The sequence below is a fragment of the Cynocephalus volans genome, chromosome 12 (genome assembly GCF_027409185.1).
Source record: "Cynocephalus volans isolate mCynVol1 chromosome 12, mCynVol1.pri, whole genome shotgun sequence".
NCBI classification, from domain to species: Eukaryota; Metazoa; Chordata; class Mammalia; order Dermoptera; family Cynocephalidae; genus Cynocephalus; species Cynocephalus volans.
Genome location: NC_084471.1, coordinates 49,611,817 through 49,625,161, shown reverse-complemented (window position 1 = coordinate 49,625,161; position 13,345 = coordinate 49,611,817). Strand labels below are relative to the sequence as shown.

At 37.5% G+C, this 13,345-nt stretch overlaps 1 protein-coding gene across 1 annotated transcript in view; it reads left to right on the top strand.

Annotated features, from left to right (window-relative positions):
* The first annotated feature begins 261 nt into the window (after positions 1-261).
* Positions 262-13,345, top strand: part of RAB21 (RAB21, member RAS oncogene family) — a 28,133-nt gene continuing 15,049 nt past the window's right edge. Inside the window, exons 1-3 of the mRNA XM_063074652.1 lie at positions 262-686; positions 12,373-12,432; positions 13,209-13,316. Coding sequence (XP_062930722.1) covers positions 537-686; positions 12,373-12,432; positions 13,209-13,316 — 318 coding nt within the window. The 5' untranslated portion in view covers positions 262-536. The remainder of the gene's footprint in view (positions 687-12,372; positions 12,433-13,208; positions 13,317-13,345) is intronic.

Here is a 13,345-nt window from a genome sequence, read left to right as displayed (position 1 = left end):
TCCCTGGGCAAGAACGAAAAGTTCTGCCCTTCACTCTAGGTTGCTTCAAATTCAAATTACTGGTTCCTATTCCCGCAGGGTCCCACCAACCGCAGAGCGGTGGTGGCCCGCGGACAGCCCGGTTCTGCCCTAGACTGCACGCAGACGCTCACGTCCAACTTCACTCCGGGAGGAGGGGCCAGAAGCCCCGCCCATGTCCGGGCACGTTCCGCTGGGCCTAGTCCCAGGAGCCTCCCGGGCTGCGGCGGTCACGTGACCCGATGTGTGACGTAGGAGGAAGGAGACGCCATTAGAGGGAGGCGGAGAGGGAGGGCTCTTCGTCTTTCCTCCGGTGCCTGACGTGGTGGCTGGAGCCCTTCATTCTCGGACTTTCCCTTGGCCTCTCCAGACCTTGCTGGGAGGAAGGAGTGGAGACGGCGCCCGGGACGGCGGGCCCGGTGCGGAGCGGGCTGAGCCAGCTGCGGCTGTGAAGGCGCTTGCTGCGGTGTGGGGAGCTCGGCGCGGTTCTTCGGCCCCGGCGGTCGGGAAGCGACGGGATGGCTGCGACCGGCGGCGGCGGGGCGGCGGCGGGCCGAGCCTACTCGTTCAAGGTGGTGCTGCTGGGGGAAGGCTGCGTAGGGAAGACGTCGCTGGTGCTGCGCTACTGCGAGAACAAGTTCAACGACAAGCACATCACCACCCTGCAGGTGCGGACCCTGGGGAGCGGGAGGTGGCGTCTCAGGGCCTCTACCCCTCCGGGGTAGTGAGGGCTTCGCTGCTCCGTCCCCTGGATCTGGGCCGGCAGATCTCAGGCCTGTCACCTTCGGGTTCGGATTGCCTTTCCGAATTCGCCTTGGGGATATTCTGGGTTGAAGCAGCTTGTAGTCGTAAGGACGGGCTGTTGGGAGGAGAGTGGAGGGCCCTGAAAAGTCCCCGGTGTCTCCCGTGGTGGCTGCGCATGTCTTGGAGTTCCCGTCCGTGGGCTAGTTTTTCCCCTTTGATGCGCTTCCTCTTGGGCCCTAGGTGGTGTCTTCACCCTACAGTTTCCGAGCGTCAGCTCTTTTTCTTTCTTTCAGAATTAGGAATTTAGCTGCGGATTTAATTTTGCGAAATAGATGATTCGTATCTTCAGAGCTTTCTGATGACTAAGTGTTTATGCAACTTCCATTTTGTCCAGTCTTTGAGTAACAGGAATGGCAAAACAGCCATTTCTGGAGGGTTTTTGAAATGACCGCTCGCCCGTGCGGGTTACGCAGTTTCATTGCAGCCTGTGTGGGTCTGCGAGGTCGGTAACCAACGTTGAAACGTCCCGTGAGTACCGGCCAACAGTTGGTCCCCAAACTAAAAGCTTAGCCGCTGCTGCTATTCATTTTCTTTACCTGTAACATAAGGTCGGTTTTCTTCTGCAATTATATAGTATAAGTGTTAAAATGTAATGATTGATTGAGAATGAAGGCAGGCCTTTGAGGAAGTTGTAATCTCCTCACTGTCCCAAAGAATTCAGTTTTAATGTGTTAGAAGGAATTTCCCCTGCTTATCTGATTTGATCAGTTTGATCAGAGGCGGTAAAGTCTAGTGGACTTTTGAGCCTGATTGTCTAGGTTCATGTCCCACCTCCGTCCATTTAACTAGCTTAACCCGTCTGTGCCTAAGTTTCTTCTTCTGTTAAAGTGGCCGTAATAGTATCTAGCTCAGAATAAATATACGTAAAATTGTCAGAATTTTGTTAGAATAAACATACATAAAAGCACTTAGGACCTGGTCCAGTTAAAGCTTTCTATCTTTATTATTACCGTCCCAACTTGCACAATAGATCTTAATTAGTAATTGCGTAGTGTGCAAGAACATGGACGCTGTTTAATAGAATTCATAATCTCGTAATTGTGATATTTGATGTATGATGCTATTATTAAACTACTGAGTCTAGAATTTACAAAGATGCTCTGCTTGTGATTCCATGTTCTATTTTTACTCCTTTGTTTTTACTGTTATGTAAAGCGTTATATATGAAAAAGCGAATATCAGGAAACTGCATTTTTTCCTTAAATCCTTGTACAAGAGCACTAACAAAATTTTAATAGATATTGTTGGCTGTTACTAGTGAGAGCCTTGTGTTTTACATCAAGGATAAGTACCTATGCATAAATAACATTTGGAGGCTTAGAAATTTATTTAGGTAAAGTAATAACAATAGCTGACATTTAGTGAGTTCTTACTGTGGTGTATTTTACTTGCCTTCTGTCATTTAATTCTTATAATAGCCTATGAAGTGGATAGTTTTTGTTAGCCCCATTTTCCAGGTGAGGAAACAGGCTTGGTTAAATTGCTGGCGGTCATATTGCCACAAGGCAATGGTGCCCAGGTTTGAATTTGAACCCAGATCTGACTTCAGATTTTGCAGTTAAGTCACACTGCCTCTGGATATTGGTAAACAACCCCTTTAGTTTTCCTTTGTACTGAGATCTAAGATAAAAGAGAAAACTATTGTAATTGAGATCTTAATAAGTTTTTTAAAAAATAAATTAACCTTCAACCTGACATTTTCGCTATACATTTCTAAAACACCCTTGAAGCTAAAAGCAGGCTAAAGATTTTTAAATATATGAGAGAAGCCATTGCAATCTATACAGGAGAGGATGAAGTTATGGTTGATTTCCAGTATCAAAAGCACCACAGTCCTGATTTTAATATTTATATAACTCCCATCACAAACAATATCTGGATTATATTACAGTGCTGAAGATTTTGTTGCATACCAGTGTATGAAAACAGTGCTATATCTAATCTCTTTCTCTTAGGTATCAGTTCACCTCATCTTAATTTTTTTTTTTAGAGAAATTTGATACATGTTATCTATGAGACACAAACTTGTATGCTTTTAATTTCCACAGGGAGAGGAAATCATGCATCGGAAGATAGGAGAGGAAGAATTAACCTTTTTTTCATGTCAACAGACTACCTGTCTTTGTAAAATACTTTGTGTACACTCTCATTCATATTTCAAAGAATTGTGGGACTGACAGGAACCTAAGGTAGTTTATCGTTCACTGTTTCAGTCTTGTTTAATATTTCAATCCACTTTTTTTTTTGACATCTTGGTCAAAAAATGAGATGAACTGATATCATAGAAAGTAGCAAATTCACTGTGTCCTGTAATGGCCCGTTTTACTTTTAGACAGGTCTAACTTCCAGTAAGCTTTTCAGTGTGTAAAGCCAAAATCAGTTTCCTGGTAGTTTCCAGTCCTAGTTCTGCCCTCTAAATCTTGGTCTCATATGACATCTCTTCTGATAGTTGAAAATAGCTATCACATCCCCTTGAGTCTTGTCTTCTCTTGGTTAAACAGCTTCAGTTCCTTTTACTGGATCTCCAATGACATCGTTTTAAATCCTTTCACTACTTGGACATCTTTTATAGACACTCACTATTTAATCATTGTCCTTCTTTCCTTAAAGTGATGCCTTAAGCTGTAGCAGTGATTCCACTGAACAGAGATGTGCAGGCTCACTTCTCCTATTGAGAATCCTTTTCCAACAGTGAAGTAGAAAAGATTCTGTGAGTTTCTAGGGGCAACTGGCACATTGATTAACATTGGGTTTGCTGTCAACTAGAACATCTTAGTTTTAATTGCTTTGAAAAAAGGTGTTACCTCCTTCAGATTCTCTTCTTTGATTTTGTAGTTAAATTTTTTTTTGTCCCTAGTGTACTTGACCCATTTAAGTTGGCTTTGATACATTTGCTCCAGTGGTTAAAGCCTGTTAATGTCCTTTTAAATCTTGATTCTGCAATCACAAAACATTGATTAGGCTCCTGTGAGCCAGACACTGGATTGGGTCCTGGACATGCCAAGAAGAATAAGGCATGGAACCTGCTGTCTGGATAAGCTGCTTGTTAACTTTGTCACCTGGAGATTTGGTAAGAATGCCTTCAGTGTTCTCATCAGATCATTAATAAGGACTTTGAAAGAAAGGGAAGAGAGAGGGCCAAGTACAAAAGCTTTGCAGCAAGTCTTTCTACGGTTCAGTGATGCATGTCCACTTGAGGTGTTTCTTCTTAGATATGCAGAATTTTTGGACGGGGCTATTTCAGACTATGCATGGGCCAAAGGCCATACCCTCTTTTCTCCTTAAGTGAGAAACAGTTATTAATGCAGTGTTGTACATATTAATGATAATGGAAGCAGAAAACAGCTTAAAAGTGACTGCCATGGGGCCGAGCCCTCCGCGGGTTTGGATCCTATATAGGAATGGCCGGTGCACTCATTGGCTGAGTGCCGGTCACGAAAAAGACAAAAAAAAAAAAGGGACTGCCATGGGTTACTACCTACTGGACACAAATCCTTCAATGAAGTTTAAACAGTTATTCCAGCATTACAGTTCTCCTAACTTTTTACCCTAGCCACATCAGTCCTGCCCAGAAGGGTTATCATGAGATGCTTTGTCAAATGCTTGCAGAAGACAAGATATACTGTGTTTATACCAGAGCTATTAGGAGGCCACATGGTGTGGTAGAAAGAAAAAGGACTTTGAAGTTATACTTGGGTTTGAATTCTGACTCCCACTTCATAGCCATCATGATCTTGGCAGGATATTGTAATGTCTGTAAGCTGGCTCCTTATCTATAAAATGGGAGTACTTCACTCAGGAATTCTATGTAGATTACAAAGACAGCCATTATATGTAAAGCTCCTAGTGCAGTGCCTAGCTCATGTTGTTTAATTAATGTTTTCTGTTGAACGAATAGGTGGTGCTTGATTTATGTTTGTTTCTTTTATGGTAACTCCATCAAAAAAGGTAATGGGATTAATTTGAGATTAATTTTGAGAACGCATGCTGTCTCTGAGGGATCACTACATTTTAAAATAGCTTTTAGATGAGATATATTTTTTTTAATTAAAAAAAATTATTTTAGAGTTTTGACTAGGATTGACATTTTTGAAATTTAGTTTTTTGATAATTGTGACTTTGCCATACTTTGGTGGTTTAGTACTGCTCTCTTTTCCAGAGCTTCTTCTAGGTTACTGATAATATGGAGTAATCTTGTAGGTAAGCCCTCTGGTCCAAGAAACTTGAACTTATACAGAGCACAGAAGGCTCTCTTGTGTGATTTCCTCACTGATTTGAGGCTTTGATAAACTTGACAGAGACAAGAAAGACAATTGGAATGAGGGAGTTACTGTGTTTTCTCTGGAATTTATTAAGGCAATGCTATTGAATCTAAGCAATTTAATTCAAGAAGCATTTATTTTATACCCATTATATGTCAAACATTGTATGAGCTGAAAAGTATAAAGATAAGTAAGGTTCTTTAACCATCAGTTAGTTTTCTTAACTTTATTTCTAAAGGATTGTGCCATTGTGGTTGTAACCACCCTCCAGTTTTTGGTATGGCCTCTTTATATCTGCACTCCTGGGTGATGGATCTTTTTTTTTCGTTATTGAAAGTTATGCACTCTAAGTGTCTTCTATCACTTTCGACTAATCTCTTACGTAAAAAGTGATATTATTTATAATTAGAAGCAATAGTTGTCTTCTCTTTTAGGATTCTAACTGTAGAGCTGTATTCTACCTATAGGTGAAATTCTATCTCTCCTGAAGTCTAGTGTAGGTGCCTAACATTTGATTAGCAAAGTAGTGCTGTAAGGTTGGCTGGACAGGTAAGTATCCTGAGAGTTAGACAAATAAGGAAACTAAGAGTTGGATTAAATTTCTGAGGTCCCACAAATAGAAATAGTGTACCATTTTTTCTTAAGCCAGATCTACTACTTTTTTTTTTTTTTTTTTATGAGACTGACGCGCTACCTACTGCGCTAACGAGGCACCTTTTTTTTTTTTTTTTTTTTTAAATGCACCTTAACCTCCTGAGCAAGACTTGGCATTCAAGTTCCAGCAGTTGGTTTTACACTATGCGTCATAGTCTCTGGTCTAAAATTCTTGCTTTCCTTGTTCAAAGATTAATATTTTGAATGTCTGGGATATCTTCTAAGTAGCTCTGGAAGAAACATCACTGTTAATTTAGCCAATTCATTACAATATCTTTATACAATACAGTAGTTGAAATCTTTTTTCCCCTTCAGTATTTTACTTGATACATGTGGGCTATAGAAGGTTGGGTGATTTTTTTTTTTTTTTTTTTTAAAGAAAATAGTTTTTCTGAATTGTGGCCACAGATTCCTAATATACAAGTATTCCATATGTGGCCGCCATTTTCTTCTTTGTACTTTGAGCGACTTCTTAGAAGTGACTTTGACTTTCCTTTTGAAAGTCTTTCCTTGGGCCGTAAACTGATTTTTTTTTTTTTTTTTAAAGATGACCGGTAAGGGGTTTTTAACCCTTGACTTGGTGTTGTCAGCACCACACTCACCCAAGTGAGCTAACTGGCCATCCCTAGGCCATCCCTATATAGGGATCTGAACCCATGGCCTTGGTGTCATCAGCACCACACTCTCCCAAGTGAGCTCCAGGCCAGCCCCTTGATTATAATTTCTTAGTTTAGCAACTAGGAAAAGAAAATGTAGAAATATTCAAGCACCCAGCTTAGTTTTCTTATAGCTAATTTTTATTGCCTTGCTACAGAGATTTAATATTAAAAACTATCTGCCTGAATCCTGTCACGTCTCAAGTCTGAAAGTGGTAATAGATGCTTTAAATACCTAAGTCAGCAACAGTGTTAGTGACTAGCAAAAATAATGTAACTATTTAGTTGTGCAGAGACATACATACCCCTATTAATGAAAGTCTGTTGAACTTAGTAGGTATTAGATAAAGACAGGAAAGTGTTAGTTCTCAATTCAGTTACTATGTTGTTTCAAACAAATTCCTTGTCTTTATAAAATGCTGCTTTAGGTATTTTGCGTTGCTAGTACAGTAGTTAGTAAACACAGCAAATGGTCTGCTAACAATAAAAAAATTGATTAAACGAGTTCTGAAAAGACTTTCATTTGTCAGATATAATTTATTTCTATTATTTCTCTCAGAATTCTATTTTGTTTTAAACAGAATTTTTTTTCTTTTCTTTTCTTTTCTTTCTTTCTTTCTTTCTTCTTCTTCTTCTTCTTTTTTTTTTGTTATCCTCTATTCGGTAAATAAGTATCAGGGCATAATTTTTTTAAACCCCCTAAGTTTGGAAGATGAAATCATTGGGATTAGAAGTAGTAGTGGTGCTGTAATTTGGGATTTGGAGGAGTAGGGTGGAAAATGTGCCATTACTTCGATCCTTATTATTTGTGCCTATCTTGAGAATATTTTAGGAGAGGGGATGGTGTCCAGGGACACTTAATGTCCAAGTGGAGGAGTGCCAGGTTAAAAAATGTTTGTGTGTTCTGTAATAGTCAGCTTTGTGCAATGGAAAAAGCATTTTGAAGTCAGATAGGCTTCTACCTGCTGTAGCACCTGGCTAAGTTATCTGACTTTTGGTGAGTCACTGTATTTCTTTAAATCTCAGGTTCACAACTGTAAAATGGGACCAATTAGCTACTTCACAGAGTTGTTGAAAACGTGAAATGAGAAAGTCCAAGCACAGTGCTTGGCACATAGGTGTTTATTAAATTCCTTGGAATTGTGTGGAAATTGTTTTTTGATATGTGCATATGAGCAGATTTCTTGAGATTGAGTGAGTTCATGGCTTTCTTTAGATTTTTTTTTTTTGTCCTTTTTGTGACTGGCCGCACCGCGCTCAGCCAGTGAGCGCACCGGCCATCCTTATATAGGATCCGAACCCGCGGTGGGAGCACTGCTGCGCTCCCAGTGCCGCTCTCTCCATGGGGTCGGCCCTTTCTTTAGATTTTTGAAGAATGTCATGATCACCTTCCCCCTCCATCCTCACTGTCATGTAACAATAAGAACACTGACTGCCCCAGAGTAAGTATTATGACCATAAATGGTACCTTAGTAGTCTGGCCAAATTAAGTGTGCCTCATAGAGGTGATTAAAAAAGAAAAGACAGATTTCAGCCTTTTGGTTGATTGTTGCTATCTTGATGTTAAATTAAACTTTTCAGCTTTATTCTCAAATATAATTGTATTTTTAAAAAAGTGTTTGCTCTTGAAGAAAATAGCTATAAAATATTAAAAACTTAGGATATATATAAAAATGAGACGATTTATGTCATAGAGGGAATCTTTCTATAGACCGCAGCTTAAGTTTTTCATTATGAAGGAAAAAATGATTTGATATGGATCCTTTGATAATATGCTTTACTAGTGCATAGCATATTTGAGACAAAATAATCTGGTTTAAAAGGAAACATAAGATCACATCTCTTGGAGTTATACATGCAGTGATTTACTGGGCACATTGTAGATGTGTTAATCTATAGTAACACTATTTGAGTGTCTGTTTTGGACAGCAACACTTCCCCTCCACTAGAGAAGAAGCATTAGAGAGCTCATATCTCAGTCTGGGAAATACCATAATATTTAGTCATTATGCATAGTGCTGGGAGCCAGACTGCCTGGATTTCAGATCTACCTTGGGCAAGATACTTACTCTCCTTGTGCCTCAGTTTCCACATCTATAATATTTGGATAATAATTATATCTGACTCACAGGGTGTTAGGGGAATTAAATGAGTTAATATTTGAAAAGTTCTTAGACTATTCCCTCATTTCATTGTAAGCACCATGAAAGTGTTAAATAAAAATATTTAATGTACTTGAAAGAATACTTATACCTATGAAAAGATAATTTACAGGATAAGACAGTTGTATGCTACAGTATATGCAGAGAAGGTTCCCTAAAATTCTTCAAGATGGAGAAATTCAGTATGGATTGGATGTGTAGTATAAGAAAACTTAAGAATTCAGTGAAGAAGAGTATATCATGAATTGGATTTGGATAGGTAGTATTCAGACAGAGAATAAAGAATCGACTCAAATTGGAATGAACAGAACTGGAGGGAATTTAAATAGGCCATATTAAGTTGGAGAATAAGTAGAGAAGCTGTCTTAGGAAGGTAGATTTGAACAAATTGTGGAGGTCTTTGGATACAAAGATAAGGCTTTGAGACTTTTATTTGTTTTGAGGGTTCCCCAACTTTTAAGAAAGAGAAGCTTTACAAAAAGAGTTTGTAAAAAGTGCTTAGCCCAGTACCTGGCAGAAAGCAAGCATTTTATAAATGTTAGCTAGTATTAACAGTAGTAGTAGAAATAACTGTGTTGTGTTTCACTATATGGATGGGCTATATTTGTGTATTTTTAACTAATTACTTATTGATGAACACTTTGGTTATTTCATTGTTTTGTGGATTTTTTCTCCTTAAAATCAATGCTGTGATGAGCACCCTTTCCATAAAATTGTTTTGTATATCCATGGTTCCTTAGGAGAGACTTAATACTCTCCTTTAAACTTTAAACATGGGAGGGTTATAGTAAGTTTCAGTGGGGATGGTAAAAAGGAAATGAGGGAGCTTTACCAGTTCTAATACACTTTTTTCTTCAGAGAAATCACCACAACCCTCATGACAAAAAGGTTATTATGGTATTAGCTGCCAGCAGGGAAATTGTTCAAGTATACTTATTAAAATGGTAACTTATTAGGGAACCCTTCTATAAATTATAAAAAAAAGTTGTTTGTTTTTGTTTGTTTGCTTATTTTTTATCCAGGTAATTTTGGGGAAGATAATTTGGCATGCACAGCAGAGTGTGAGGTGAGACCAGAGGTGTTTACATTATGACGTACTATGAGATTGTCATAGAACCCCAGAGGAAATATGAAGACAAGGCTTGGCAGGTTTTTTGGGACTATGAACCGACAAGGGAGTATGAAGATATTTTTAAGGTTCTAAACCTTAGCAACTTGGAGAATGTGATTAAAAACTAAAGTCAAAATGGAAAGCCAATTTTGGAGGAAAGGTAGTTCAGTTTTAAATATGTTTGAAAAAGAGAGACATTTAAGTTGACCTATCCATTAAATATTTGGTTAGGATTCAGATTTTGAGTTTTTCTATCTGGCATTGATATTGAAACCATGAAGATATATTGAATTCAGATAAATAACAGAGCTAGTTAAGTGGCAAAGCTGAGATTCAAATACACAATGGAGTACTACTCTGCTATAAAAAAGAACGAAAACTACCATTCGCAACAACATGGATGGACTTAGAGAAAATTATATTAAGTGAAACAAGTCAGGCACAGAAAGAGAAATGCCACATGTTCTCACTTATTTGTGGGAGCTAAAAATAAATAAATAAATACACAAACAAATAAAGGGTGGTGGGGGAAGAAGACACAACAATCACAAAAATTCCTTGAACTTTTTAAATCAAGTGAACAGATATGATGGGGGGGAAAGGGGGCTGAAGAGGAATAGGTAAAGGGGCATGAAAATCAACTACAATGTATATTGAGAAGTAAAATAAAATTAAAAAAAAAACAAATACAAAGTTCTAAACAAAATAAAAGAAAGAAAAAAAAAAAAGAAAAACATCCTAAGTTCTGCTCCAAAGTTCATATTCTTATCTCCTATGCTATAATGAGTGGGTAAAGTCCCTTATTCACATTTATTGCAGTAACATATTTGGTCTTCTTATTTTCCAAGTTATTTCTTTTGCTGTTTTGCCATTTAATTTATTTTTTGTCCTTTTCTGTGTGATCTTTATTTCATGTAATAAAATATCTTGAGTAGTGTAGCTTGGGTCTTGAAAACAGGCATTCCTGGATTTGATCCCCAGCTCTGCCATTATATCTGTCTGTGAACTTCTTAGTTAATCACTAAATCCAGTGGCCTTTCGTAGTGCTAATTTTCCTTGGTGTGCCCACAGCAAAAAAGTTCTTCCTGAAATCTAGGTTTCTTCTTCAGTAGTAATTCATCATCCTAGCCTTTTTGTTTATTTGTTTTCTTTAGTTTTTATGTTTTGTTTCATCCTAGCCTTTTATCTGTTTTGCCTCCCTTCTCTGTACTTTTTTCTGTATATCACCTAAATGTGACTATCTCTACATAGCTTTGAACTCAGAGCTATTCCTTTTTTAGACATGTCAGCTGTCTCTGGATTCTGAGTATATTTCCTCTTTAATAACTCTTGATTCTGTTCTCTCTTTTCTGTCTTCATGGTCTGAGTTCAGGCCCTTTTGTTTTTCTCTCCAATTTTGTGACAGTGTCTTGTCTTCCAGATCTAGTCCTGTCCATTCTAGTCCAACTTCCCCTCCTATCCTAGAGCTACTCTTAAAATACAAGTCTTCTGTTTTCCCACTGCTTCAAACTGTTGATTTGAAGTGATTCTGCATTGTCAACAGGACGATTTAACAGTTATTCCTTAGAATGAATTGGGTATTTCTCCAGAGAAAAAGAGGTTCAATGCTATACAAAAGAAATGCAGAGAAAAAGATCAAATGAGTTTGGGAAGTGCTTGTATAAATGCAGATAGCCAGGCTTTCTTTTGGCAAAATCGTAAAGCGCTCATGTGCAGTGTGAATGTACAAAGAGCAATATATAGCATTTCCCAAATATACCTTATCGTAGTATACTTTTTAAAATATACATGTTCACTATTTTGGAAGAGGTTTTATTAAGACCCACAAGGTAGAGTTCATATTTCTAGAGGTGGAATTATAGGATCTTTTTGATGCAGCCGTTTTTGTATTTATGTAGTCTCATCCCTAGCATTGACCATACCAACATGGCATTCCTCATGGGACAGGGTCATGTGTTTCAGGCTTCAGTAGCTTCACCCATCTCTCAGGAGAAACCCCTACTACTCCTAAATGGAAGATCATTACCTTCTCTCTGAAGCCTTTGACTCATCCAGGCAAATGTTATTCTTCCTTTCTCAGCACTCTTCTTACAGTATACTTGGCAAGACTCTCCATTATAGCATTTATCACATGGAACTGTAATTCTTTTTACATTTTAATTTCTCTAATAGGCTGTAAGCTCCTTGAAGGCTGGTACCATTGTCCTTTCATTTCTGTGACATTAGTACTTAAGATAATTATTACATATATGTTAAATGATTGAATTATAATTTCAGAACCATTTTGAATGATACTGGTATTCATACAGTACTTACTTAAACCACCAATAGACATTTTTTACTTATCTTAGAAATCTCTTAGACTCTTTCTATGAATAGATAAAGTGGCATCAAATTAAATGCTCTAAGAAAAATTTTGTTCCACACAGATAGAGGAGAAAAGAAGAAGTACTTACCATTTTCTTTGTATTTCTCATAACTTTTATTCATAAAACCAGATATATTTTTCTTAGATAAGAATGTAAATAATACTCTGTCTTTAATGAAAATAATAATTGGTCAGTAATTAAAAACTCAATAATTTTTCTCCCAGATAAGTTTCACATTGAAATGATTTATTCATCTATAGTCATTAACATAAAAGGAACATTATTTTATTATTTTATATGAAACACTGTTTAATGTATTTTTTTATCTTTTTTTAGGCATCATTCTTAACAAAGAAGTTAAATATTGGTGGGAAAAGAGTAAACCTTGCCATATGGGTAAGTTAACCTTTTCAACTTTATGAGTAGAATCCTCTATCTGTTGTTGTTATTCTGATAACTAATTGGCTCAAGGAATAGGAATTAGAATTTCTGAATTTTTAAAATTTTTTTTAGTTAACTGCAGGTTAGCCAAAACTTTTTTTTTTTTTTTTTTAAATAAAATAAATTTCCTCTAATCTGGCTAAGAATTATATCTGGAGTACAATTTGTATATTTGTATATTGCTGTCATAACTTTTCAGCTGGAGAGGTGTCAACTCAGAGGGATTCCACTTCAGAGAGAGGCCAGGGTGGGTGGACAGGTTAACCTGGCCTTTTTTCCCCCTGTGTCTCCATGTTCCAACCTTCTAAGGGAGTGGTTGGTGGGGAAAGTAGGGTGAGGGTAATGCAGTAGGGTACCTGTTGACGTGACGTCCTGGTGCATGTTCTCTTCCCTTGTTTTTTTCTAATTGTGTGGGGAACCTAAATTTAAGGCACAGCCTATTCTTTGCTTATAATTTATTGTTGGTAAGTCTGACCCTCTGGCAACTGAACTGGTTTTTTAGTGGTAGTGGGGAGGGGGAAGTAACCTTTCTGTAAGAGTAAAACATTACATATTGGTTATAACTTCACTTAAATTTTTTTTTTTGTAATGTGTTATGTTTTTTTTAACAGTGTTTGGGGGTTATCTGTGACTTTATACCCTAATTTCCAGTTAATCAAAAGTTTACTGTAGTTGCAATAGTAGATGTATAGTTTTCTTCTGATCTAATAAGCATTTATGGTTTTATTTAGGATACAGCAGGTCAAGAGAGATTCCATGCATTGGGTCCAATTTACTACAGAGATTCAAATGGAGCTATTTTAGTTTATGATATAACAGATGAAGATTCTTTTCAGAAGGTATTCTATTTACTTTATGGGTAGATGAC